The 27,929-nt window shown below is 42.6% G+C and overlaps 1 protein-coding gene across 3 annotated transcripts in view; it reads right to left on the bottom strand.

Moving 5' to 3' along the window:
* HEATR5B (HEAT repeat containing 5B) overlaps positions 1 to 27,929 on the bottom strand; it is a 2,176,461-nt gene that overhangs the window by 1,799,883 nt on the left and 348,649 nt on the right. For all 3 annotated transcript variants that reach the window (XM_044058540.1, XM_044058533.1, XM_044058548.1), the window contains exon 7: positions 20,881 to 21,035. In XM_044058540.1, the coding sequence (XP_043914475.1) occupies positions 20,881 to 21,035 (155 nt within the window). The remainder of the gene's footprint in view (positions 1 to 20,880; positions 21,036 to 27,929) is intronic.

The raw sequence follows: 27,929 nt of genomic DNA, 5'->3' as shown, positions 1-27,929 counted from the left end.
GTGTCTAGAACATCAGCAGAACGTGAAAACTGAGAACCAAGTTAATGCCTTACAAATGCCTTGAGCTGAGACATTTAAAGAAGGCTGTAGTACTGGTCTTAGCTCTACATGAATGTGCTCTTACAATAGCTTCCATTTTCTATTAGCTACCTAATAGCAAGAAGGCTGTATAAGAACATTATTCATTTAGACAGTTGAGAGAGGAAGACTACCTTTCCCTGGCTGGAACCACATAAATACCTGATCAATCTTCCTAATGTCCTTGGTCTTGGTAATACCTTTATATTTCTGACTCCAGGTGACAGGACAGGCTGTGGTATGATTAGCAGTGAGGTGACTCAGAGGAGGAAATCATTCAGATATGGGTAAACACAAATCCTCTTTCTCCTGGGATGACATGGTCAACAGGCCACAATGTTTTGCCAGAGATGGCCTGCACCTGTTGCCCCTGGGATTCAGGATACTGGTTAAACCTATTGCCGCCCCTATAATGCCTTTTTAGGCAAGGTTCAAATGACATACCCACCACCGTAACAGGTACAGGGAAGCAAAAACTGTGAGTAATGCTACTCAGTGCTAGAAGTCTAAACCTCAAAATGCACTCACTCAAGGCACTCCTTAAAATGGAGAACATCGATATCTGTACAGTGACTGAACCTGTTTCAAGGCTCCAGGGAGCACCCCTGCATTATCAGGCTATAACTCATACCATACCTTTCGGCCATCTAACCTGGACTAGAACACCAAAGGCGGAGGTGTGTCCATATTCATTAAGGATATCCACATCTCCAGGCTAGTTGCCCAACATAATGCATCCGAAATTATCCAAGTGCAACTAACTCTTGGCAAAACTGCAATCCAAACTTTAACTTGCTACAGATCCCCCACCATGCCCCAGGATTTCAACTCCTCTTTTCTCGATATACTGGAAAATATTACGGTTCAACCAAACACCCTAATAATGGAAGATTTCAACTACTCCACCATTAACTGGGAAAAAGTACAGTTTTGTACCTACCATAAATGCAGACGTTCGAGTGTTCACACTGCTGCAATCATCACACTTGGGTTACCCTGCCGTCAGGCGGTCCCGCAGTCGGCCAGAGTTCCAAAGTCTTGGTCCGGCGTCGGTTGCTGTCGCTTCTTCACTGACGTCAGTGCGCCAGGGGTATATAATATGCATCCAACGCCATTTTCTTCAGTTTTTCTTGCCCCAGATGTCAGGTGTCCCCAAGTGGGTAGGCAATACATATTGCTAATCAAAAATATACATATAAAATAAAAACAATACCTTCAGTTACCAGCAAATACACCCCAAAGGTTGTATAGGATAGAAGGGTATAGATAAGTCCAGCTAGTTCAGAGGGGATGGAGGGAGGGTAACCTGGTCTGCAGCAGTGTCGACACTCGAACATCTACATTTATGATAAGTACAAAACTGTACTACGTTCATCCTGTTACACTGCTGCAGTCATCACACTTGGGTTGAATCCCAAAGCTAAGTTTGGGTGGCTGGTCTATAAAGAGTTAGGATTGGCTAAGAGGCCCTGCAGAACTGTAGTGGCAAATCCTGCTCTGGATTTACAGTAAAGAGGCAGGTGGTAATGCTTGGTGAAGGTGTGCACTGAACTCCAAGTTGCAGCCTCCAAAATTTCCTTGGTAGGTACTCCTCTGAGAAAGGCTGCTGAAGTGGCTGCTGCCCTGGTGGAATGAGGCCTAATGTTATTAGGGACTGATTTTCCATGCTGTGTGTAGCAGTACCGAATAAAGTGTCCTATCCATTTGGATACAGTCTGCTTTGAGATAGCCTTGCCTTGTGATCCTGCAGCATATGCTACAAACAGGTGATCAGTTTTCCTGAAAGCTTTTGTTTTGTCCAAGTAGAAGCGTATCTGCCTGTGTATGTCCAAAGAATGCAAAGTTTCTCCCATTTATTTTGAGGGTTTGGATAAAAAGTAGGCAAATGGATGGTTTGATTAAGAGCCACACTAGATACCACCTTTGGCATGAAGGTAGGGTTTGTCCTTAAAGATACCCTATCCTGATGAAAAATTATAAAAGGTTCCACTGCCATTAATGCCTGTAGCTCTGAGACTCTTCGTGCTGAAGTTACTGCCAGGAGCAGAGCTGTTTTCCATGATAAAAATTTTAGATCGGCTGTATTGGCTGGCTCAAAAGGTGGTAGGGTCAGTTTTTCCAAAACGAAATTGAGGTCCCAAGTTGGTGTTGGTGCTCTCTGGGGGAGTCTTATGTTTTTAGCCCCTCTGAGGTACTGCTTTAGCAAGGGATGAGAGAATAAAGGAGGATCCGTGTTGTAATGTGCAGAAATGGCAGAGGCGTGAATCTAAATTGATGAAAAGGATAGGCCTCTGTCCAGCATCTCAGTTAAGTACTGTAAAATCTGAGGAATGTTTGGAACAAGAGGGTCAAGGCTGTGAGCCTGGTTCCAGGCGCAGAATCTCTTCCATTTTTCTGAGTAAGCTTTCCTGGTGCTAGGCCTCCTGGCCCCCAAAATGACATCCATAACAGCTTTAGAGAGAGGTGTTTCCTGTTTGACTAAAGTATCTGCCATGCAGCCAGGTTTAGGGTTTTGAGCTGACCATGCAGGATCAGATTGTTTTGTTGAGTCAGAAGGTGTGGAATTTAGGGCAAAATCCATGGTGGGCCCTGAGCCAAGTTCCTTAAGATAGGGTACCAGTGCTGGTGTGGCCAGTCTGGAGCAATCAGGATCATATGTGGTTTTTCTTGTCTGGCTTTTAGGAGTACCTTTGAAAGGAGAGGCAGTGGTGGGAAGGCATAGACTTTAGGTTTTTCCAGCTGAACAGAAGAGCATCCACTTTCCATGCTTGTTTGTGATAAGTCCTTGTGTAGAATTTTTGTAGTTGGCAATTCAGAGGGGAGGCAAAAAGATCTATGTATGGGCATCCCCTTTTTGTGTTATCATGCTGAAGATTTGTGGATTCAATTTCCATTCGTGAGGGTCCATGATATTTCTGCTTAGGTTGTCTGCCAGAGCATTTTTCTTTCCTGACAGGAATTGTGCTTGCAGGTGAACTTGGTACGTTAGAGCTGTGTTCCACAAGGTCATGGCTTGCCTGCATAGGGGATAAGAATGAGTGTCCCCTTGTTTGTTTATCTACCACATTACTGTGGTGTTGTCTGTCTTTAGTAATAGTTGTCCTGGATTTAGAAGGTCCTTAAAGCTGTTAGGGCATTTTGAACAGCGAACATCTCTTTTTGACTGATGTGAAGATGCATCTGGTCTGTGGTCCACTTGCCCTGAATGCATGTTCCTACCATGTGTGCTCCCCAGGCGTAATCCGAAGCATCTGTTGTTAGAGTTTGCTTGGCTGTGGGTTGGGTAAAAGGCTGACACTTGTTTAGGTGACATGCCTGTGCCCACCATCAAAACTCCTGTTGTAGGCAGGGAATTATTGGAATTACTGCTTCTAGACTGTGAGAATGTTGAGTCCAAACACTTTTTAGGTACCACTGTAATTTCCTCATATGCAGTCTGGCATATGGTATTAGTAGTATGCAGGATGCCTTGAATCCCAGGGCCTGCAGAATTTTTCTTGCAGGGAGATGGGACGTTTTTGCCAGTAGTTGAAAATATTGAGTTAGTTGCACTTGTTTGTCTGGCGTGAGGTAAGCCATTTGGGCCGTTGTATTTAAGCTGGCACCCAGGAATCTAATCTGTTGTGAGGGCACTAGTTTTGACTTCTTTTCGTTTACTGTGTACCCTAGAGAAATTAGCAACCTTTTTACGAACGCCAGATGCTGTAGAAGAATGTCCTTTGTTTCTGCTTGAATGAGGCAGTCGTCCAGGTATGGATATATTTGAATTCCTTTTTGTCTGCAAAATGCAATTCCTGGCGCCAGGCACTTTCTGAAGACCCTGGGCGCAGTAGATAAGCCAAAGGGCAGTGCAGAGAATTGGTAGTGCATTGTACCAGCTTTGAATCGGAGGTATCTTCTGCAATTTTGTCTGATAGGGACATGCAGGTATGACTCTTTGAGGTCCAGAGTAACAAGCCAAGCCTTCTTGCCCAGCATGGGTAGAAGCTGCTGCAATGTCAACATTTTGAATTTCGGAATATCCAGGTAAGTATTCAGAATTGAAAGGTCCAGTATAGGCCTCCAGGCTTTGTCCTTTCTGGGGACCAGGAAGAGTCTTGAGTAAAATCCTTGCCCTTGTTCCTGTTGTGGTACTTTTTGTACAGCTCTCATGTCCATGAGGGCTGAAATTTGTTTTTGTACCTCTGCCCATTGATTTTGTGACAGGTCTGGCATTCCTTTTAGCTCTGGTAAAGTATGGAAGTTGAATCTGTAACCTTGAGAAACAATATTCAGGGCCCATTTGTCTTGGGTGATTGTTTGCCAGTTTTGAGAAAAAAGTGCTAGTTTTCCCCCTAAGGGGGCTTCCAGAAGGGATGTGCTTGGTGTACGCAAAGGAAAGTCATTGTGACTGTTTCCTGTAAGGTTGAGACTTGTCCTCACCTCCTTTTGGGGTTGAGGTGCCCCACTGTCGTTGTCTGTTTGAGCCTTGGGGTTGAGATCTGCCTCTTGGGTGTCTGTATCTGCCTCTCTCTGGCCTGTCTGACACTGGAAAGGACCAATTCTTTGTTGGCCAATTTCTGCTAAACCGAGGTGGCTGTACCTGTAAGAAATCCTTGACTGTTTGCATAGATTAAGCTTTATCCTCCATTTTCTTTAACACCTCTTCTGCCTGAACACCAAACAAGGTATCATGTTGTAAAGGAGCATCCAATAACTTTGCCTTAACATGTTCAGGTAAACTCTGTTCTTTTAACCAAGCAAGTCTTCGAATAACAGAACCTGTAACTGCGGCTCTACAAGAGGCCTCTAAAAAATCAAAACCACATTGCAGAGTACGTTTTGCCACCTGTTCAAGTGCATGCAATAAATCCTGCATTTCGTTACAATCAGGAGCTTCTGAGCTAGCAAACATTTTCTGTTTTAACTGAGCCATTAAATATTGTTGGTACTTAAGCATGTGAAACTGGCAATTTAAAGCTCTTACTGCTAAGGTTGCAGACGTGTATACTTTCTTCCCCCATCCATCCAAAGCTCTGGAATCTCTGTCAGAGGGTACTGGATTTTTTGCAATGGAAGCCTTAACCCCTTTTGGACCCTGGGAAATAGTTTCTGGATCAGCAGAAGGGTTTTTGTAAAGAAACTTGTGAGAGTCAGGGATTCTATAATACCTATCTGGCTTGGCTGGAGCAGGGGGCAAAGAGTCAGGAGATAAGCTGGATTCGGAGAACACATCATCCACAATGTCTAGCACAGGCGGAATAGCAAGGGGCCTGTGCTGAGGCAATAAGAGGAAATCCCTGAGCCTTTTCTTGTATTCTGAGTATTCCTGACTTTCCCAATGGAAATGTTCCCTCATGGTATGTAGTTTCCCCAAAAGAGTAATCCTCAGGAGGAGAGGCTGAAGGGATAGATTCCTCAGCATCAGAGTCCTCATAGGGGGGTAAGGAGTATCCCTGGTCTGAAGAGGAATCAGAGGAAATGGAAACATGATCAGAGGAGTCATAGTCTGTATCTTGCCTAGGCCTTTTCTCAGGAGGGGGATCGGAACCCCTGATTAGAGTAATGAGGTCTTCGGCCATTTTAAGCATCTGTTTCTTAGGCATGGAGGACTGTCCAGGAGAATGCTGTACTTGTTTCTTTGTCTTTAATGGTACCTTTGTCTTGGCTGATGTTTTAATGGTAAGCTGTGAAGGTCTGAAAACACCGTCAGAAGCCGGTGCCTGCTCAGCGGCTCCGGACCCATCTGAGGGATTAGTTTCCGTAGGCCCAATACCTTGAGTTTACAGAGGCCTAGTTGTCTCCACGTGGGAGTCAGAGGCAGCCTGTGGCTCTGAGGTAGCGGGTGTCAGGGGCTGCGAAAGCTCCTCACTGAGAACCGGCGAACCGGCGACTGGACTAGAAGAGGTTTCGTTGTCGGTTCTGGACCTCGGATGCCTGTCTTTATCCTTGTCTTTGAATTTTTTCGGAATTGCGGTCGTCGGTTGATCCGACGGCATAGTATAATTGATCCTTCGGCTAAAGTAGTGCAAACCAAAATCAAAACGTCTTTTTATAGTGCGTTTGTTAAATCTAGCACAAAACTGACAACTAGTGACGTCGTGATCAGGGCCTAGGCATGGAATACAGTAAAAGTGGAAGTCCTTATGAGGTATTTGCTTCCCACAAGAAATACAATTATTAACTTTTTCTGACATTGGTCTGAAGCAAGAAAAAAGTTTCCCCAACGGGGTACTTAGCTTTATTGTAGACTTCGGATCTGAAATTAAACTTCGAAAATCTCAGGAGTTGGCCGACCGGCACTTGCAAACTGCTTCTGCTTCGGACACCACGCGGCAAGAAAGACTGAAGAAAATGGCGTCGGATGCATATTATATACCCCTGGCGCACTGATGTCAGGGAAGAAGTGACAGCAACCGACGCCGGACCAAGACTTTGGAACTCTGGCTGACTGCGGGACCGCCTGACGGAAGGATAACCCAAGTGTGATGACTGCAACAGTGTATCACGATGAACATCTACTCATGTACCAACTCCTTCGTTCAATGCTTTCAAGAATTCATGAACTCCAATGCCCTGGATCAGCTTATCCACACCCCCACCAGGGGCAACAATATCCTAGACCTAGTCATTACCAACATGAGTGACCAGTGTTCCACACCTGAAGTCAACTCCTCGTTGGTCAGATCTGACCATAAACTAATCACCATAGATATCCACATCCCACACCTATCCCCCATTAAGGAAACCACTGTAAAAAATTTCTCCAAAGCCAACTTAATGCTTCTTAAGACAGAAGTGGCAAACTTCATGACACCCATGCAGATGGACAATACAGTTATGACTGCTGAATCCTACAACAAAGCACTGTATACGCACTTACACGAGTGCAAGGATTGTGCTATCCCAAACAGAACCAAGACGCTATCCTCCAAAAAAAGGAAGCCAATCTGGTGGTCCCCTGCTATAAACAAACTCTACAACAGCAAGAAGAAACTGTTGCAAAAGAGAGTAAAATCCCATGAATGGAGGAGCTCCCTGGTCAGCCTCAGTAAGAAGCTGAGATTCCTCATAAAATCCTCAAAAGCCAGCTACAAAAACAAGATTGCCACTGACTCTAAGGACAACCACAAAGCATTCTATAGCTATGTCAAGAATCTCAATAGCAACACCCAGATCTACTCTGAGTTACAGCACAATGGCACAAAAATTACAGAACCAACTGATATCGCCAACATCCTGGCTGACAGGTTCAGTGCTAACTTTACCCCCCTCTCACCCCATAAAGGGCCCATATCTTTACCGGAAGAATGTAGAGCCCCTGCAATCACAACTGCACAGGTAAAAACTGCACTCTCCAAAGCCAAGAACACAGCATCCATGGGACCAGACAACATCCCAGGCTGTGTTTTACATGCACTTCAGAAAAAAATGGCCCCTCACCCAAGCACCATGTTCAATCGTAGCCTCACGACAGGCTTTGTACCCACTGAAAGGTGCACAGCAACAGTTATACCACTCCACAAAGGGGGAGCCACCACGGACCCCGGGAACTATCGCTCTATTAGCCTGATGAGCCTGGTCTGCAAAGCCATGGAATGTACCATCATAAAACTCAAAAAAAGACACTGGTAACCTCCAAACTCTGGACCCCACCCAGTTCAGGTTTGTGAAAGGCAGATCATGCCTCCTGAACCTGATCAACTTCTTTGAAATGGTCACCAAAGCCGTAGACGAGGGTAAGGCATTTCACACAGCCTATCTTAACCTCGCCAAGGCTTTCAACATCATCCCCCATTCCGGAATTATAGATAAACTCACTAAATTGGGTATAAATCCATATATCACAAGAAGGGTTGCCAAATGGCTCACTGACTGAACCCACACTGTGAAAGTTGCAGATTCCAAATATGACTTCAAACCAGTGACAAATGGAGTACCACAGAGTTCAGTCCTGGGTCCTCTCCTGTTTGGTATCTACTTCTCTGAAGTACAGGCCAACACAGAGGGCCTCTGGCTGATGAAGTTTGCAGATGACTGCAAATTAGGTGCCATAGTCAAGTCCCCAAATGACGTGGACATCCTACAGAAGGGCCTCACTGAGGCAGATGCCTGGTGTCAAAGCCATGGCCTCAAGCTCAATGCCATAAAGTACATCGTCATCCCCTTTGGTAAAAACTCTGTACCCATGAAGTACCACATAGGCAGCAGTCCTATTAATGCTGAAGTAGTGATAAGAGACCTTGGGACTCAGGTGGACAGTAGTCTCTCCTTTGATAATCACATCGCCACAGTAGTCAGAAAATCCTTCTAAGCGGCACACCTCATCACGAAAGGGTTCTCATCCAGGAAAAAAGAGGTCATTGTTCCCCTCTACTCAGCTCTCATTAGACCCATTATTGAGTATAACACCCCTTTTGCAATGTACCTCACAAGACATCTGCAACACCTGGAAAGGCCACAGAAGTACCTCACAAAGAGGATTACAGGACTCAAACAGATGCCCTACACTGACCGTCTTAAAAAAACCCAGCTTTACTCCATAGCATATCGCCTACTCCGAGATGATCTCTGCCTAACATACAAAGCTATGTCAAACCCAAAGCTGCTGGACATGCTACACCTAAAGAAATCCCAATCCCTCCGAGATACACGCTCTAGGGACCTAATCCTTGTCACCACAATAAACAACATGCTGGAGGGATAGATTCCTGTCCCAGAGACTTCCCATACTCTGGAACAAGCTACCTATGTATGTCAAGCAGAGGTCCATACTAGCACTCTTCAAGAAAAATCTTAATGAGTGGATAGGAAAAATGAAATTCAACCCGGGGATCACTTCTGTGTCTCTGCTTGACAGGGTCACAGGAAAATAACTTTCTTGGGTGGCAAAAGCCAGGGAACCTTGGTGGCTAGGCTTACATAGGCCCTTGGGCCAATAGCCTAGTGCCTACCTATGAACCTATGAACCTCAGATGGCTGAATACATGGGATATGAATTTGGTGAATTCTGGGGGTGGTGGGTAGTACAATGGAAAGGGAAGTGAAAGGAAAGTTGAGTTCTCCGAGATTTCTTCAGTTTCCTAATACTTCACCTTCTTATCAGTATGTCTTTGCTTTGGTGGAGGCTCTTGCAGACTTTGGCAGTCATCACAGCAGCTCTCAACCAGGCACATGTCCCTTTTTGAATGAGAACTCCTACAATGGAGTATCCTCAGGGTGAAATAACAGTTTGGACAGGAGTCACACTGTGCTCTGGGCTGGGCAGGACAGACATCCATTATGAAAACTATTTTTTGCTTTAATCTAATTTTTTAATGTCCATGGGGGTGTCTTACACCCCTGCACCTGTGAAAAGGACAGCAAAGCACTTGCAACTGTGCATAGCAAGGGGTGCAGGGGAGTGCAGCTCCTTGCTAGATATGCACGTGCGTGTGTGTGTGTGTGTGTGTGTGTGTGTGTGTGTGTGTGTGTGTGTGCGCGCGCGTGTGTGTGAGTTCTTTACTGACATCATGTCAGTAGTGCCAGACACTACAGATTCAATTTTTTAAACTTTTTCTAAAACTTTTATTTTTAATTCTTAAACAATTAACTGACAGTCTCATCGTGATGGCAATCAAGTAGGTACTGCCCACACCTGTTCAAAATCCGATGGTGTGTTTAAAATAAACAATTGCCGCATAAGGTACATATGTGATGTATGGATGCCAAGAAGAACCAAGGCAACTCCAGAGAAAGGCAATAACTAGTACATCCTGGAAGGGAAGAACAACAAAAAGAAAAGGATTTAAGAAAGGCTCTTCGGCCAGAAGGAGGTGTACAGAAAGCTGCAGATGCCGGAGGGAGAGACAAAATACTGTAACAGTGAGAAGTAGGACATTTACTGTTATGCTAAGATCTTACACAGCTGTACTGTGCCCCTTCCTTATTACTGTATTCTTTATCCTTACAAGACTACAAATGCCACTGGAAAAAATGAGAGGAGGACGGCATAGAGGAACCCTCCACAAACCCCTGAAGGATGGTCCTGGCAAATCCCACCCTGGCCCTGAAAATAACATCCAACTTGTAATGTTTGATAAAAGTGTGAACAAAAGACAAAGTAGCATCTTCCAAGATGAATCTAATATTCACACCCTTAAAAAAAAGCACCAGAAAAAGTCACTGCCCTAGTAGAAAGTACAGTTTTGTACCTACCATAAATGTAGATGTTCGAGTGTATTCACTGCTGCAGTCATTACACTTGGGTTATCCTGCCATCAGGCGGTCCCGCAGTCGGCCAGAGTTCCAAAGTCTTGGTCCGGCGTCGGTTGCTGTCGCTTCTTCCCTGTCGTCAGTGCGCCAGGGGTATATAAGATGCAGCCAACGCCATTTTCTTCAGTTTTTCTTGCCCCAGATGTCAGGTGCCCCCAAATAGGTAGGCAATACATACTGCTAATAAAACATACATAAAAAATAAAAACAATACCTTCAGTTACAAGCAAATACACCACATAGGTTGTATAGGGTAGAAAGGTATAGATAAGTCCCAGCTAAGAAAGTGGGGGTGGAGGGAGGGTAACCTGGACTGCAGCAGTGAATACACTCGAACATCTACATTTATGGTAGGTACAAAACTGTACTATGTTCATCGTGTTTCACTGCTGCAGTCATTACACTTGGGTTGAATCCCAAAGCTGAGGTTGGGTGGCTGGGTCTATTAAGGATTCGGGGTGGCTATGAGGCCCTGCAGCACTGCAATGGCAAAGCCAGCCCTGGATTTAGAGTAAAGAGTCAAGTGGTAATGCTTGGTAAAAGTGTGCACTGAACTCCAAGTTGCAGCTTCCAAAATATCCTTGGTAGGTACTCCTCTAAGGTAGGCAGCTGAAGTGGCTGTTGCCCTGGTGGAATGTGGCCTAATGTTGCTAGATACAGTTTTTCCATGCTGTGTGTAGCAGAAACGGATACAGTGTCCTATCCACTTTGAAATGGTCTGCTTTGAAATAGCCTTTCCCTGTGATCCTGCAGCGTATGCTACAAACAATTGCTCAGTTTTCCTTACAGCTTTTGTTTTGTCCAAGTAGAAGCATAACTGCCTGTGTATGTCCAATGAGTGCAGAAGTCTCTCCCCTTTATTCTGAGGATTTGGATAAAATGTTGGCAAGTGAATAGTTTGGTTAAGAGCCACACTGGATACCACCTTTGGCATAAATGCAGGGTTTGTTCTTAAAAAAACCCTGTCCTGATGAAAAATGATGAAAGGTTCCACTGCCATTAGTGCCTGTAACTCTTGAGACTCTTCGTGCTGAGGTTATTGCCAGAAGCAGAGCAGTTTTCCATGACACATATTTTAATTCTGCTGAATTGGCTGGCTCAAAAGGAGGTAAAGTTAGTTTTTCCAAGACAAAGTTGAGGTTCCAAGTTGGTGTTGGTGCTCTCCGGGGCGGTCTTATGTTTTTAGCCCCTCTGAGGTACTGTTTTAATAAAGGATGAGAGAAAATAGGAGGATCCGTGTTGTAATGAGCTGAGATGGCAGAGGCGTGGATCTTAATGGATGAAAAGGATAGGCCTTGCTTCAGCAGTCCTTAGTGTCTGCCCGGCTGTGGGTAAAGTGAAAGGATGTCCCTTGTTGTGGTGACATGCCTGTGCCCACCATCGAAACTCCTGTTGTAGGCAGGGAATAAGTGGTATTACTGTTTCCAAACTGTGACAGTGTTGAGTCCAAACACTTTTTAGGTACCATTGTAATTTCCTCATATGCAGTCTAGCATATGGTATTAGTAGTATGCAGGACGGCATGAACCCCAAGGCCTGCAGAATTTTTCTTGCAGGGAGTTGGGTTTTTGTTGCCATCAATTGAAAGTACTGAGTCAGTTGTCTTTGCTTGCCTGGCGTGAGATAAGTCGTCTGGGCCGTTGTATTTAAGCTGGCACCCAGGAATATTATCTCTTGTGAGGGCACTAGTTTTGACTTCTTTTCGTTTACTGTGTACCCTAGGCACATGAGCAATATTTTTACAAACGCCAGATGCTTTAGAAGAATGTCCTTGCTCTCTGCTTGAATAAGACAGTCGTCCAAGTAGTGATATATTTGAATTACTTTTTGTCTGCAAAATGCAATTACTGGTGCCAGGCATTTTGTGAAGACCCTGGGCGCGGTAGATAAGCCAAAGGGCAGTGCAGAGAATTGGTAATGCATTGTGCCAGCTATGAATCTGAGGAATCTTCTGCAATTTTGTCTGATTGGGACATGCAGGTATGCCTCTTTAAGGTCCAAATTAACAAGCCAAGCCTTCTTTCCCAGCATGGGAAGAAGCTGCAGTAGTGTCAACATTTTGAATTTCGGAACATCCAGGTAAGTATTTAGAGTAGACAGATCCAGTATGGGTCTCCAGGCTTTGTCCTTTCTGGGGACCAAAAAAAGTCTTGAGTAGAATCCTTGTCCTTGTTCCTGTTGTGGCACTTTTTGAATAGCTCTCATGTCCATGAGGGCTGTAATTTGTTTTTGTGCCTCTGCCCACTGATTTTGTGGCAGGTCTGGCATTCCTTTTGGCCTTGGTAGAGTGCGAAAGTGGAACCTGTAACCTTGGGACACAATATTCAGAACCCATTTGTCTAGGGTGATTATATGCCAATTTTGTGAAAAAAGTGCTAGTTTTCCCCCTAAGGGAGCTGCCAAAAGGTAAGTGCTTGGCATTTGAAGGGGGAAGTCATTGGGACTCTTTTTTATAAGGTTGTGACTTGTCTTCTCCTCCTTCTGGGGTTGAAGCACCCCACTGTCGTGGTCTGTAAGAGCCTTGGGGCTGAGATCTGCCTCTTGGGCGTCTGTATCTGCCTCTTTGTGGTCTGTCTGACACTGGAAAGGACAAATTTTTAGAAGGCCAATTTCTGCTAAATCGAGGTGGCTGTACCTGTAAGAAATCCTTCACTGTTTGCATAGATTTTGCCTTATCCTCCATTTTCTTTAATACCTCTTCTGCCTTAACACCAAACAAGATATCATGCTGTAAAGGAGCATCCAATAATTTTGCCTTAACATGATCAGGTAAACCTTGTTCTTTTAACCAAGCATGCCATCGAATCACAGATCCTGCAACTGCGGCTCTACAAGAAGCCTCTAATGAATCAAAACCACATTGCAGAGTATGTTTTCCCACTTGTTCAGCTGCATGCAATAAATCCTGCATTTCCTTATAGTCAGGAGCTTCTGAGCTTGTAAGCATTTTCTGTTTTAACATACATTAAATATTGTTGGTATTTAAGCATGTGGAACTGGCAATTTAAAGCCCTTACTGCTAAAGTTGCAGAAGTGTAAACTTTCTTCCCCCATCTATCTAATGCTCTAGAATCCTTGTCAGAGGGAACTGGATTTTTAGCAGTGGAAGCCTTTACCCCTTTGGAACCCTGGGAAATAGTTTCTGGGTCAGCAGCAGGGTTTTTATAAAGAAATTTGTGAGAGTCAGGGACTCTGTAGTACCAGTCTGGCTTGACTGGTGCTGGGGGCAAAGAATCAGGGGTTAAACTGGATTCAGAGAACACATCATCCACAATATCTAACACAGGCGGAATAGCAAGGGGCCTGTGCTGAGGCAATAAAAGAAAATCTCTGAGCCTTTTCTTGGATTCTGAGTAATCCTGGCTCTCCCAATGGAAATGCTCCCTCATGGTATGTAAAGTTTCCCCAAAAGAGTAATCCTCAGGAGGAGAGGCTGAAGGGATTGATTCTTCAGCATCAGAGTCCTCATAGGGGGATAAAGAGTATCCCTGGTCTGAAGAGGAATCATAAGAAATGGAAACCTGGTCAGAGGAACCACAGTCTGTATCCTGCCTAGGCCTTTTATCAGGAGGGGGATGGGAACCCCTGATTAGAGTAACTAGGTCTTCGGCCATTTTGAGCATCTGTTTTTTAGGCATGGAGGCCTGTCTAGGTGAATGCTGTACTTGTTTCTTTGTCTTTAATGGAGTTTTAGACTTGGTTGTTGTTTTGATGGTAAAGCTGTGAAGGTGTGAAAACACCCTCAGAAGCTGACGCCTGCTCAGCGGCTCCGGACCCATCTGAGGGGTTAATTTCCATAGGCCCAATACCTTGAGTTTCCAGAGGCCTAGAAATCTCCACGTGGGAGTCGGAGGCAGCCTGTGGCTCTGAGGTAGCAGGTGTCATGGGCTGCGAAAGTGCCTCACTGAGAACCGGCGACTGGCCTAGAAGAGGCTTCATCATCGGTTTTGGACCTCGGATGCCTGTCCTTATCTTTGTCTTTGCATTTTTTTGTGTATTCCGGTCGTCGGTTGTTCCGACAGCATGGTATAATTGAACCTTCGGCCAAAATAATGGTGAGCAAAATCAAACCGACGTTTAATAGTGCGCTTGTTAAATCTAGCACAAAACCGACAACTAGTGAAGTTGTGGTCTGGGCCTAGGCATGGAATACAGTAAGAATGAAAATCCTTATGAGGTATTTGCTTCCTACAAAAATGCAATTATTAACTTTTACTGACATCGGTCTGAGGCAAGAAAAAGTTTCCCCAATGAGGTACTTAGCTTTATTGAAGACTTCGATTCTGAAATTCGAAAATCTCAGGAGTCGGCCGACCGGCACTTGCGAACTGCTTTTGCTTCAGGCACCGCGCGGCAAGAAAGACTGAAGAAAATGGCGTCGGCTGCATCTTATATACCCCTGGCGCACTGACGTCAGGGAAGAAGCGACAGCAACCGACGCTGGACCAAGACTTTGGAACTCTGGCTGACTGCGGGACCGCCTGACGGCAGGATAACCCAAGTGTAATGACTGCAGCAGTGAAACACGATGAACATCGAGAATGAACAGAAGACGAAGAAAGCTGCTTGTCATAAAAAAACAGCAAAAAGAAATGGCCTTAGAAATCCAGGAGACAATGGTTTACTTAGGCACTGTCAAACCCAATTTCCTGGCATGAAAGGAAACAAAAGGTTGTTCAGATTTCCTGATATTCTTTGTCTTGTCCAGGTAACATCTGAGATGTCTATGTAAACCCAAGCTGTCAAGAACCATTTTGCTGGTATTCTGTGGAGAAGAAAGAAGGAAGAATGGACTGATCCAAGGACAAATCATTAACCATCTTGGGTATAAAGAAGGACTGGTACAAACAGACACCCTTGTCCTTGTGAAAAAACAAAAAATGAGGAACTGCCATGAGTACTTAAAATTTAGAGACTCACTTGGCAGAAGTAAGAACCACCAACAATACAGTCTTCCAAGTAGAATATTGTAAGGAAGAAGAAACTTCACACTCAAAAGGAGATGGCATCAGTTTCTCAAGGACAAATAGGCTTTCTTGGAGGCCATATACTTTTAAAAAGTTTTGACTTTAAAACTAGAAGCCAGAGATGGTGTCAGAGACAAATGAACTTTAACAGATGAATATGCCAAACCATAATAGAAAGGACTGTAGGAACCACTACAGAAAAAAAGAATCTAGGTCATGCCTGAGACACCAAACAAACAGAAAATCCCTTCCATTTAGCTGCATATGATTTTCTAGTAGTGGGTTTTCTGGCCTCCTGCAAAACCTGAAGCACATCCTCAGAAAATCTGTACCTGAAATGGAATCAAAACCGTATCAGTTAAGTGTCAACTGAAATGTGAACAAGAGAGGATGAACGAGAGATCCATTATCTTGTGTTTGAAGACCCACCCTAAGAGGTAACTTGTGATGATTATCCCTGGCCAAGTGAAAATGGAGGAAGAATCTGTGTGTGTCTCACATGATCTTGTGCAGGACTTTTGTAGTAGAGGAAGAGGGGGAAAAGCATACAGAAACATCCCCTTCCAAGAAAAATACATGGTGTTCACTTTCCAAGCCAGAGGACTTGGAACTCTGGAACAGAACTGAGGGACCTGTCTGTTCAGAAGGGAGGAAAAAGATCTATCTGAGGAGTACACCACCAAAGTAAAATGTACAGAACCACCTCCCTGTGAAGCATCCATTCATGAGTATTTGTCCTGGACTTGCTCAAAGAGTCAGCCACAAGATTGTGCTCTGAAGGAATGTAAACTGCCTGAAGAACCAAGTGATGACAGACTGCAAAATCCCAAGCCTGAAGAACCAGCCTGCAAAGAAGGAAGTATTTTGTGCCCCTTTGCTTGTTCATATGCTAGGTCTATATTAGCAGACTGAAAACTGTACTGAGCGAATCTCAGTTGAGCGACACCAAAAGTGCGAAAACCGCAAATATCGCAAGAGTGAATGGAGATCGCTGTAGGGAATTATTCCCCTTACTTCAATGTAGTGCGATCTTGGAGTTGGTATATTTAAGTAGCTGGGGTGTGGGGGGTGCAGGGAGCTTGCCCCCTGCATAAAACACTTAGTGACAGTTTACGTGTTATAGTTGTTTTGTTTCTCAGATTTGAAATTTGTGGTTTTCACACTTTTGGTGTCGCTCAACTGAGATTTGCTCAGTACAGTTTTTGGTCTGCTAATACAGATCCCATATAGCACATGATTCTGAATTATCTGTAATTACCTTTAGATTACCTGAACCCAAAGAGAATGAAATGCCTGGAGCACTAGAAGTAGAGCCCTCATCTCCTTGATGCTAATATGGTCTGTCACTTGCTGATGAGACCAAAGATTGCTTTTAGGTTAATGGAAGAGGCTCCCCAACCATGACTGGAAGCATCCATGTACAGCTCCCTTAATAAGAAGAGGAACCTGAAAAGGCAAACCTGGATTCAAGGTAATTTTGAGAATCCACCAGTGGAACTCTAGCTTGTGACAAAGTAATGGTGGATAACATGTACATCAGAGCTCAGAAACCTTCCCTTTCAGGAAGAACTGGAAGAGGAAGAAGAGAGGAGAAATAAGTATTCAAAGAAAGGACCTTGGGAGACAGGAGACAAGCCAACAGTGGAATGCTCTGAAGCCTGCCACCCAAAAATATCTGGTCCTCGGGAGGAGTAAATATAGACTTTTTGAGACTGATGGTGAACCCCACACTGTACAGAAGAAGCTTTTTGAAGTGTAGATTCTGAGGCAGGAGTTGCTGAGAGGGAGCTTGAATTAATAGGTCATCCAAATAAGGGAACAGTTGAATTCCTGAAGTCTGCAGAAGGCTACCACAGAGGCCAAATATTCGGTAAAGAGCCTTGGAGCAACAGAAAAAACAAAAGGCAAAGTAGAGAACTGATAATTAAAGGAAGAAATACAGAGAAATACAAAAACTTCTTGAAGAGAGTGTGAATACAAATATGAAGGTAAGCCTTCTTCAAATCCACAGATACAAGAAAGGCTTGAGGAAGCAATAGTAGGAAAAGTGTCTGTAGAGACAACATCCTAAAAGAAGGAACCTTGAGAAAAGTGCTAATAAAAGACATGTCAAGAATGCATCACCACGACCCATCCTTCCTGGGAACCAGAAACATTCTGGAATAAAAACCTGTTCCCTGCTGAGATAAGGAGAAAGGTTGGATGGTTTCTTGTTCCACCACATCCTGCAGAACCAAAGGAAAATGAGGGAGTTAGCAAGGAAGAGGCTGAGGAAGGCCAGAGAATAGAGAAAAAGGACTTCCAAGTCTGTTTTAGATAATGAAGAGTAACCCAGGCATCTGTGGTTATCTGTTACCAGACAGGAAAAGAAAGGGAGAGCAGAATCTGGCTGAGGTGGAGGGAAGGCTGGATGTCAGAGGGATATCTGTCAGAAAAAGAAGGATTTTGGACCCTAGAACTCTGATTGGGCTTGTAAGGAAAAATGTGCTTAAGAACCCTCTTGTCCCTAGCATGCTGTCTAAGCTGCCTACAAACTAAAGAAGGTTTGAAATGAAGAATTCCTCTGGAACTCAGGGGCAGGGAGAACAAAGATTTGCTTCAGGTCCTGCATAACCTTACCTTTATCCTAAAGAGAATCTAAAAGTTTGGCTTTAATGTCTCCAGCTAAGACATGAAGGGTCAACCAAGAACATCTATTCATGACAGAGCTATATGCAGCTGCCCTAGAAGGGGCATCAACAGAATCACAACTGCATTTAATGGAATGGCAAGTCACCTGAGAGGCAGAACTCAAAAGAGCAAGAGCAGAAGTCTTACTGTCCGAATAAGGCATAACACTCAAAATCTCCCTAAGTTCAAAGAGAAGAGCCAGGACATATCTAGTCATGAGGGTCTGATAATTAATGGCCTTAAAGGTCAAAGTAGTAAAAATATATCCTTTTTCCTCATACGTCTCCATAACACAACTGTCCTTGTCAGAAAGTAAAAACTTGGAAGAGGATAGCAGTTTGGATGGCTAATCTGTGGACATGAAAACAACTGCAGGATCATATGAAGGACTTGCATACAAATATTTATGATCCTCAGGGAATTCATAAAATCTGCTTGCCTTCTTAGAGAACAAGAGTTGAGAGTCAGGATTCTGAGAAACTGCTGAAAATGTATCCAAGAGGACAGCTAAAACAGGATGGACTGCTGAAGGTTTAGGTCAGTCCATTTGCAAGAGTTCATATCTTTTTTGAACCACAGAAATCTGGGAACAGTCCAACTTAAAGTGTTCCATCATGCAGACCACTCTATTTGCAAAAGATAATTCTTTAAAAGGAGAGTTAGGGAACAGTGGATCTTTTTCACCAGACCCCAAGGAAACAGGACAGTGGATCTGGTAGGAATATGCCAAGGACTCTTCACCAGAATCCAACACTTTAATCAGAAGAATCAGAATCTCTAGGCCTTTTAGAAGGTGGGTGGAAGAGCAAGGAGCAGAAGCAGAGAAAAAAAAAACATCTTTGTGGGGTTTTCAGGGCCTTAACGGCATTGAGCAGACTCCTAAGTAAAGTCTTGCCACTCTTTATAAGGGCCCTTAGCCACAGAAGACACGTTTTTTTGTTTCTTTTTAAAAGGAACATTTGGTTTAACAAATCTAAGAGGTTCAGACCACTGCCTAGATTTGATGAGGGTACCAGGCACCTCTTACCTAACTAATATTTAAGGAATCTCTCTAAGCCCCTCAGATATAATCAGCCATGGTTCCCCCTCTACATCTGCAACAGACGTATGCACAGCCTCGGCAGACATGAGAGTAGACAGCTCCATGTCAGCCTCTAACAACTAGATATTGATGTATTCTTGATAAGATGAATAGCTACATGGCTTATAAACAAGAAATGGCAAGTATCACTCAGCAATTCGACAGGTGAAATTCTTGGTTACAGTCAGAGTGTCCCACAGGGCTCTATCATAGGCCCAAACTTGTTTAGATTGTATCTTTCTGATCTTTTTCATCTGAGGTTTTCTACAGTCTGTATGCAGATGACTTGAAACTGGGTAAACTGATTACATGTGTTATTGATAATGCATGTCTGCAAAACAACTTGAATAAATTGACCATTCGGGCACATGTGAATAACATGCTGATAAATGCATCAAAAACTAAGCATATGAGAGTTGGGAAGCATATATCGAAAGGTAAGTATTTAATACAGCACACAGTGATTGAAACTGTATATTCATTTAAGGACCTGGGTATATGGGTAGATCCAGTTTTGAGTTTTTCTAATCATATCAACCAATTGGTTAATGATAGTTGCAGAAGTACAGATTGTATAAAAATATAAAGTCCAGGAAAATAGAAATGATGAAGTCCTTGTTTGTTAGTTACAGTAGACCCAAACTTGAGTATGAAATAACAATATGGAAACCTTAAAAGAAAACAAGCATGAGTAAACTGCGGAACTATACCAAGGGCAGCCCTGGATGTGAAAATATAAGTTATTATGAAAGACTAAAATATCTGAACCTGTACAATATATCATAAAGAAAGTAACAGGAGACTTTATTTAGATATATAGGGCACTTACAGACAGCTACCACAGGAATGTTTGGGTTTATCAAAAAGCAGTAAAGAATCATCGGACAACCTATGTAGAAGATTCTACAGGAATGAGAAATGTACTAATTAGTTATCTGAGAGAGCAGCTGATACATGGAATAGACTACCAAAGTACATTAAAACAAGCACTAGTTTAGACATTTTTATGAACAGCCAGGACACTAATGATACATGTTTTGGTAAACTGGCAGGCTAGAAGGGCATTAATGCTGTGCGTGAAATATTTTTAAGTATGTACGTATTTATATTCCACTTAAAATATTTTTATGGAGTACAGGAAAACTTGGGGAGAAATAATGTTTTCATCAGAGAATATTATTTATTGGTAACGACTAGAACCTGATTTACAATAGTGAAGATATATCAGTGGGACCCAATATAACAAAACAGGAAACATTTTTGATGTATATGAGAATATTTATTATGGAAGATGTGAATTTAGTAGCAGGAACTAAATCAGAGTTTACTTATAATTCCCCCAGGTACTGTAATTGGGCTATATTGGAAAAAAGTTACATTTCACAGAAACGTGTATTTAACTGAAAGCTCTAAGACCCATCAAATAACTGTGTGTGATAATGTACTGATAAAAACAATAATAGAGATATAGTGATATGGTGTAAATATTAGACACTGTTAACCATTAAAAAAGGTAGAGGGTAACATTTAAATTTTATTACAGAAGACAGACTTTACTTCAAAAGGGACAGTAACTTAGTGAGATAAAATGAAATGGAGTTTAAAACATGATATAAATGAGAGAGAGAGGGGGAAAAGAAGTAATAAGAATTATCTAGAAGAGTTGACAAAGGTTAAAGCATTACAAATGAAGGGGAATCTTACAGATCAAGAAGAGCAGCAAACTGCAGACTACTAAAAACAAGAGTATTTGGAAAATATGCATGAGTATAGAAGAGTTGCTGTTTATAAATGTCAAAATTCCAATACTTTTCTTTTAAAAACAAACAAAAAAAAAAATTTTTGACAGACCTGCGTGACTCCAACTCGAACTTCTCTGTTGATAGACCCGCCTTTTAGCATTTCTCCCCCACTTTTCAAAAATCCAGATCCTCCACGGAGAAACCCAGTGGCCAACAGTTCCAGGACTTCTTCCAGGGAAGCACGCTTCACATTCTGACGCATGACTTTACAACAAAGCAATAAATATGTTAGATATTAGACTAACAAGAATTTTCTTCTTTTATAAACAAACTTTTATGATCTACAAAAAGAAAAAAAAAAACATCTGCAAACACTGTGCAGTCCATTATTATTTCACTGAGGGAAGGGAGACCTATCACTATCATTTTCACAGTCATGTCCTTTATAATACTGTATGATTCTATTATCACTTTTTGATAAAGCTCCACTGTGGTGACTGCACTTCAATTCAGGGACTATTACCAACTTAAGTCTATATATACTAACATGCACACTAATGCACTTCACTGCAAGAACTGTGTGCAAAACAATGTTTCTTTTATTTCAACATCAAATCCTCATCTCACTCCTATGTTATACTTTAGTTTCATTATTACAGTACACAGGTCCCATAGTTGCCACTTCTTGGTTATTTGTTTACCTACACCGTTTAATGACCTAATCTCCAACTGTCTCTCTTACTGCATGAGTGCTACTGATTCAATTGCCTTATGACCTTCCTTGGAGTTCATTTTCTGCTGGTACGTTTCTTTGCTACTAACAAAAACTGACATAGTAAAGATCTTATTTTATTTGTTTTTGATCCCATCTTCCACCCCAGTAAAAGCATTTTCTTAGTGACTACCATTTACTTACCCATAATATTATTTACTGTGGCCTATGCCTCATTTTTAAATGCTGTTAGTTTTTGACATTCCCAGAAGATATGGTGCCAATCACCGTTTTGCCATTCCTTGGAGAATCAAAAAAAGTTGGAACTGTCTGGAAACAAGCTGCTTAGCCTGGCTTGCATGTAGAAACATAAGTGAAGGCAGTTCAGTTCAAAAATTCTAAATAGTACTGATTTACTAACACACCTAAGGGCCTGACAGATTTCCAGTTGCTCCATAAGTGTATTCACTAGTTGTTCTTAAAACTACCAAATTGTGCTTTAAAATTCTTATAAACAATTACTCTATTAGCTCTTAGATGCTGACAGTGTTCTAGTTCCTTTTATGAGCTTTACCAAATTGGGTTTACCATCCCGCTCCACTGTTTCCCTTAATCTCTTTTAGAGTTCATCTACTAACTCTATATATCTTAGTAATTCTTATCTGTCAGGTTAAAAGATTCTCTTGCTTCTCATGCCACCAGTTTTCATTTGTTGTTACCCAATATTTTGGTTCCTTTTTTCATTTTATCCATGCGCAGGCTGCCTGCCCTGATCTTCCTCTCTGCCCTTTGACAGTAACTATTCCTATTAGAAATATTTAATTTCTCCACATGCTCAACTGTTTTGTCTTAGGACAATGTTCTGCTACTTTATCATTACGTTTGTCTACATAGTTCTTACTTTATTACTGAACAGTGTCCAAATGCCTAGTATTTCTTTTTTTAAGCTATTAGCCATATTGAGTTAGCCACATGTTTTTCTCATTTAGAAGTATAGTTCTTAATTTGTATAAGGTAGAATTACTTCAACTGGGTGGTTTCAAGCTATCCTTTCAAATTTGGCATGGCTAGGCCACCTCTCTCCCAGGGTAACACTTTTGATTCCTTTTTTTTCACATCTCATATAAAAATATTTTGGTTATTTGTGTATAATTCACTATATCCTTAAAAAAATTATATCTTTCCTGTGTATAATATCAGTGGTATCAGACACCTTTTCATTATCTGGATCATGGCACCTAAATCCATACTCAAATGGTTGGTATCTGTAATTCTTTTGACAATGTTTTGTTTAGTTTTCTAACAAGTTATTTTGCAGCTTCTTCACGGTCTACCTAGTTCAATGTGCCCAAGTACCTCATTCTCGTCTACTCCCATAAATATGGTGGACTAACAAGTTTTTGCACTACTGTTTAAACTATTTACATTTGCACATTTCTGGGCCTTCAATCCTGACAATGCAAAAGCTTCACAATACAACTGTGTACTCAGTGTACATCAAGAAATGCATCCTCATTATTACTGGTAATTAGCCTGAATAGCCCCGACCAGGAACCTTAACCAGTCAACTAAAATGAGTAGATCAACAAGAAAGCTAGGACTTGTGATTATGTACACATCAGAGTTAAGCAAACAAGATACATAATAACTTGCTGATGAGGATAAACAGTGTCAGCCTACTGCCCTACTCATCACATGAACAGAAGGATCAGAAGGTGACATGCTTTATAATGCAAATATGACTGCACCCAGGTACAGTAAAGACTAAGTAAGCAGGTAACTACATAATTACCTGCATAAAACATTATGTAAAACAACTGTTAGGAAAATAAAAAAGTAAACATATTAAAACAGGATAAAACGGTTAATACAAAAACTGCACCAAATGCATATAAACAAATCTCTACAGCAATGACATGCACTGCTCTATATTTATATACACCCTCTATAACTTACTTATATCATAATCAACCTTTTTTCCCCACTAGCATTCATAAGAAATGCATCAGAAAAATAAGACACCTTGGAATTGTTTTAGAAAATCAAAAGCTCCAAAGGAAATACTTTCAAACAGGTAATAAAACGTCCACAGGAAGCAGAGGTACGTAACCACACTTTTGAAATTGGGCAGCAACATTACTGTTCATCTTACACAATAAGACAAGATAAATCAAGGACAATCACCAAACTCCATAAAATATTTGTGTAGCTTGCCTATCACAACTATCAAGAGAAAAAACACATTTATAAAAACTTCAACTCACTTTTTAGTAAAAGGCATAACATGGGTGCAATGCTTAACTACTTAAAGTAATAGGTTCATAGGTAAGAACTAGACTATCTGCCCGAGGCCATCTGTAAGCCTAGCCAGAATGTGTTGGCTTTCGCCACCCCCTTAGATTAGTTCCCTGTGCCTCTGTCCAGCAGAGCCACTGCAGTGATCCCCGGGGTAAATTTTCTGTTTCCCATCCACTCGTCAAGGTTTCTCTTGAAGAGTAGTGTTAGTGAGGGTCTCTGCCTAACGTAGATTGGAATCCTGTTCCAAAGCATGGGAAGTCTCTGGGACAGGAATTTATCCCTCCAGCAAGTCTTATTTATCGTTGTGGTGAGGTTTAGATCCCTAGAGCGTGTGGCTCTCGGGATTTGTTTTTGTTTTGGTGGAGTATGTCCATCAATTCTGGGTTGGACATGGCCTTGTATATCAGGCAGAGATCACCTCTGAGTAAGCGGTATGCAACTGAGTACAGCTGGAGTTTCTTCAGTCGGGCTGCACAGGACATCTGTTTGAGGCCAGTAATCCTCTTAGTGATGTACTTCTGTGGTCTTTCCAACTGTTGCAGGTGTCTTGTAAGGTACATCCCAAATGGGGCATTGTACTCTATGATGAGTCTGATGATTGATAAGAAGAGGGGCACAATAACCTCTTTTGTTCTAGATGTGAACCCTTTTGTGATTAGGTAGGCCAAATAGAAGGATTTTCTAACCACCTTGGTAATAGGATTATCAAAGGAGAGATTACTATCTACTTGGGTCCCCAGATCCCTTATTACATTTTCTGTATTTAGGGGACTACCACGTATGTGGTAGTTCACGGGTACTTTGCTTTTTCCAAAGGGGATGACTATGCACATTTCGGCATTTAGCTTGAGACCATGATTTTGACACCAGGTCTCCATCTCAGTGAGACCCTTCTGGAGGATGTAGTATCAGCCGGAGAGTCAATTATGGCGCCCAGTTTGCAGTCGTCTGCGAACTTGGTCAGCCAGAGTCCTCCTGTGCTTGCCTGTACCTCTGAGAAGTATATACCGAACAGGAGGGGTCCCAGGACTGAGCCTTGGGGGAACACCACTTGTAACCGGTTTAGAGTCAGACCTAGAGCCTGCAACTCTCACTGTGAGGGTTCTAACCGTGAGCCAATTAGCAACCCTTCTAGTGACGTAGGGGTTTATGTCCAGGCTGGTGAGCTTGTCTATAATACCAGAATGGGGAATGGTGTCGAAAGCCTTTGCCAGGTCTAAGTAGGCTGTGTGGATCTCCTTTCCCTTGTTTAAAGCCTTGGTAACTGTCTCAAAGAAGTTACAAACGAAAAACCGAAGAAAAGTCCTACGAACAAGCACCAACACTTAACTCAGCTCGATGAAGAATAAATATAAAAAGGCGTTCTTATTCACTTTAATACCAAAACAAAATAAAATTAAGCGCTTTTCGTTTGGGAAATATCCAAACTTCTTCAGATGTGATCCACTTGTAGGCAATTAATCAATTAATTCTTCATGATATAGAGTGGATTTTTGCTGGGCTGACTGTTTTTGTTCTTGCTCTACATCTGAAGAAGTTTGGATATTTCCCCAAACGAAAAGAGCTTAATTTTATTTTTTTTTGGTATTAAAATGAATAAGAACGACTTTTTATATTTATTTCTTCATCGAGCTGAGTGAAGTGTTGGTGCTTGTTCATAGTGTGTTCGTCTCAAAGAAGTTCACCAGGTTTAGGAGGCATGATCTGCCCTTAACAAAGGCAAACTGGGTAGGGGCCAATGTTTGGAGGTTCCCAATGTCTCTGTTAATGAGTTCCATGATGATGCGCTCCATAGCCTTGCAGACCAGGCTAGTCAGGTTTACAGGGCGATAGTTCCTGGGGTCAGTTGTGGTTCCACCTTTGTGGAGCAGGATAACTGTTGCTGTACGCCACTCCATGGGTACACAGCCTGTAGAGAGGCTGAGTATGAGCAGTGTGTTTAGATGAGGGGTTAGTTCATTTTGGAGTTCATGTAAGACACAGCCTGGGACACCGTCCGGTCCCATTGAAGTTGTGTTTTTGGCTTTGGATAGGGCTGTTTTAAGCTGCGTCAGTGATTGCTGGGGATCTACATTCTTCTGGTATGGTTATGGGCCCTTTAGGGGGGTGAGAGGGGGGGTGAAGTTTGCACTAAACCTGTCTGTCAGAATGTTGGCAATATCAGCCATTTCAGTGTATTTTGTGCCATTCTGCACTAACTCAGAGCAGATCTGACAGTTTCCACTTAGGTTCTTGACATAACTTAAGAACGCTTTATGGTTATCTTTGGAGTCCTTGGCAATTTTTCCTTCGAAGCTAGCCTTGGATGATTTTATGAGAGATTGTAGTTTCTTGCTGATACTGATCAGGGACTTCTTTCCTTCTTGGGATTTTACTCTTTTCTGTACTAGTTTCCTCCTTCTATTGTATAGCTTGTTTATGGCAGGGGTCCACCAGACTGGTTTCCTTTTCTTGGAGGAGTTAGTCTTGGTTTTGCTTGGGATAGCACGATCCAAGCATTCTTGCAGGTGCTCAGAGTGCCTTTGTAAGGGCTTCAGCAGCTTGGACAGCATTGTCCTTTAGCATGGGGGCTGTGAACCTTTCCAACTCGGTCTTAAGTAACGTGAAATTTGCTTTTGAAAAGTTTTTCATGGTGGTTTCCTAGACTGGAGGTGGGGGCGGAATGTGGATATCCAGAGTGATTAGTCTATGGTCTGATCTAACCAGCGAGGGGTTGACCTCCGGTGTAGAACACCGTTTGCCCATGTTGGTGATGACCAGGTCCAATATGCTGTCACCTCTACTGGGGGTGTTGACCAGTTGATCCTGGGCGTTCGAGTTTATAAATTCTAGGAAGTGTTGGGCAAGGGAGTTAGTACTTCAGTAGTTGTCCCAGTTAATGTCCGAGTAATTGAAATCACCCAATATTAGGGTGTTTGGTAGGACCTTCATATTTTCCAGTGTCTCCAGAAACGCGGAATGTGGGTCATGGTAGGTGATCTGTAGCAAGCTACAATTTGAATTGCACTTTTGCCCATTGTTAGTTGCACATGGATGATCTCTGAGGCATTGTGCTGCACCACTAACCTGGAGGTGTGGGTATCCTTGATGAATATGGATACACACCCGCCTTTTGTGTTTCGGTCTGGTTTCTGTGGCTGAAAAGTATGGTATGAGTTATAGCCTGGTACTGCAGGAGTGCTCTCTGGAGCCTTAAACCAGGTTTCTGTTACTGCACAGATATCGATGTTTTCCATACTGAGGAGTGCCTCGAGTGCATGCATTTTGAGGTTTAGACTTCTGGCATTGAGTAGCATTACCCTTAGTTTTTGGTTACTTGTGCTATTTACGGTGGTGGGTTTGTCTTTTGAGCCTTGCCTAAAAAAGGCACTATGGGGGCGGCGAAAGCCTTGGCCAGTATTCGAAAGCCTAAGGGTGACAGGTGAAAGCCATCTCTTGCGAAGCAACGTGGCTTGTCGAGCATGTCATCCCAGGTGGACAGATACTGGATCCCCTTTGAATGACACCAGAAACTTAGCCAATTGTTGAAATTGATAATTTTTTTCTTTATAGTGTGACATCATTCTTGGTGATGGCAGGATGCTACTCAGGGTCAGGGTCATACCGGCTTGGGCTACGTGATCAGAGAGCACTTCCATGTCTCTTTTCATGTAGTCCAGGGAGGTATGTCGCAGGTCATTCACATCAACATGGACAATGCCAGAGTCGTATTTGTACTTGTTCTGGAGCCACCTGAGTGCTTGAGTTACGTGGCAGATCCTGGCGCCAGACAGGCAGCTAACTGTAACCTTCTCCTTGTCCAGCCTAGTTAGTGGGACATCAGTGTGCCTGGCTATAAAGTCGCCTATTACTAGTGTGTTGGGTATGTTATTTTGCCTTAAGGACTGTGATTGCATGGCACACTAATTATGTGAAGTATGTGTTTCATGGTTTGTGATGGGGTGTGGAGGCTGCTTGGGTGTCTGCTTTGGAGGTATCTGTTGCTTTTGCAGATTTTTATTTAGAGCCTCCGAGTATGTTTTTGTGTATTTGTGTGTGTTATTTGCCAGTGTTGGTTTCATAGGTCTATGTGAGATTGGTGGTGTGCTGCAAGTATTTTCCTTCTCCTCTTGACTGTCAGTTCCAGTCTTGGGTTGAGAGAGCTTTGC

Source organism: Protopterus annectens, chromosome 1.part2 (assembly GCF_019279795.1).
Source record: "Protopterus annectens isolate FY-2018-M chromosome 1.part2, PAN1.0, whole genome shotgun sequence".
Classification (NCBI taxonomy): domain Eukaryota; kingdom Metazoa; phylum Chordata; order Ceratodontiformes; family Protopteridae; genus Protopterus; species Protopterus annectens.
This window is presented reverse-complemented; position numbering and strand designations above follow the sequence as displayed.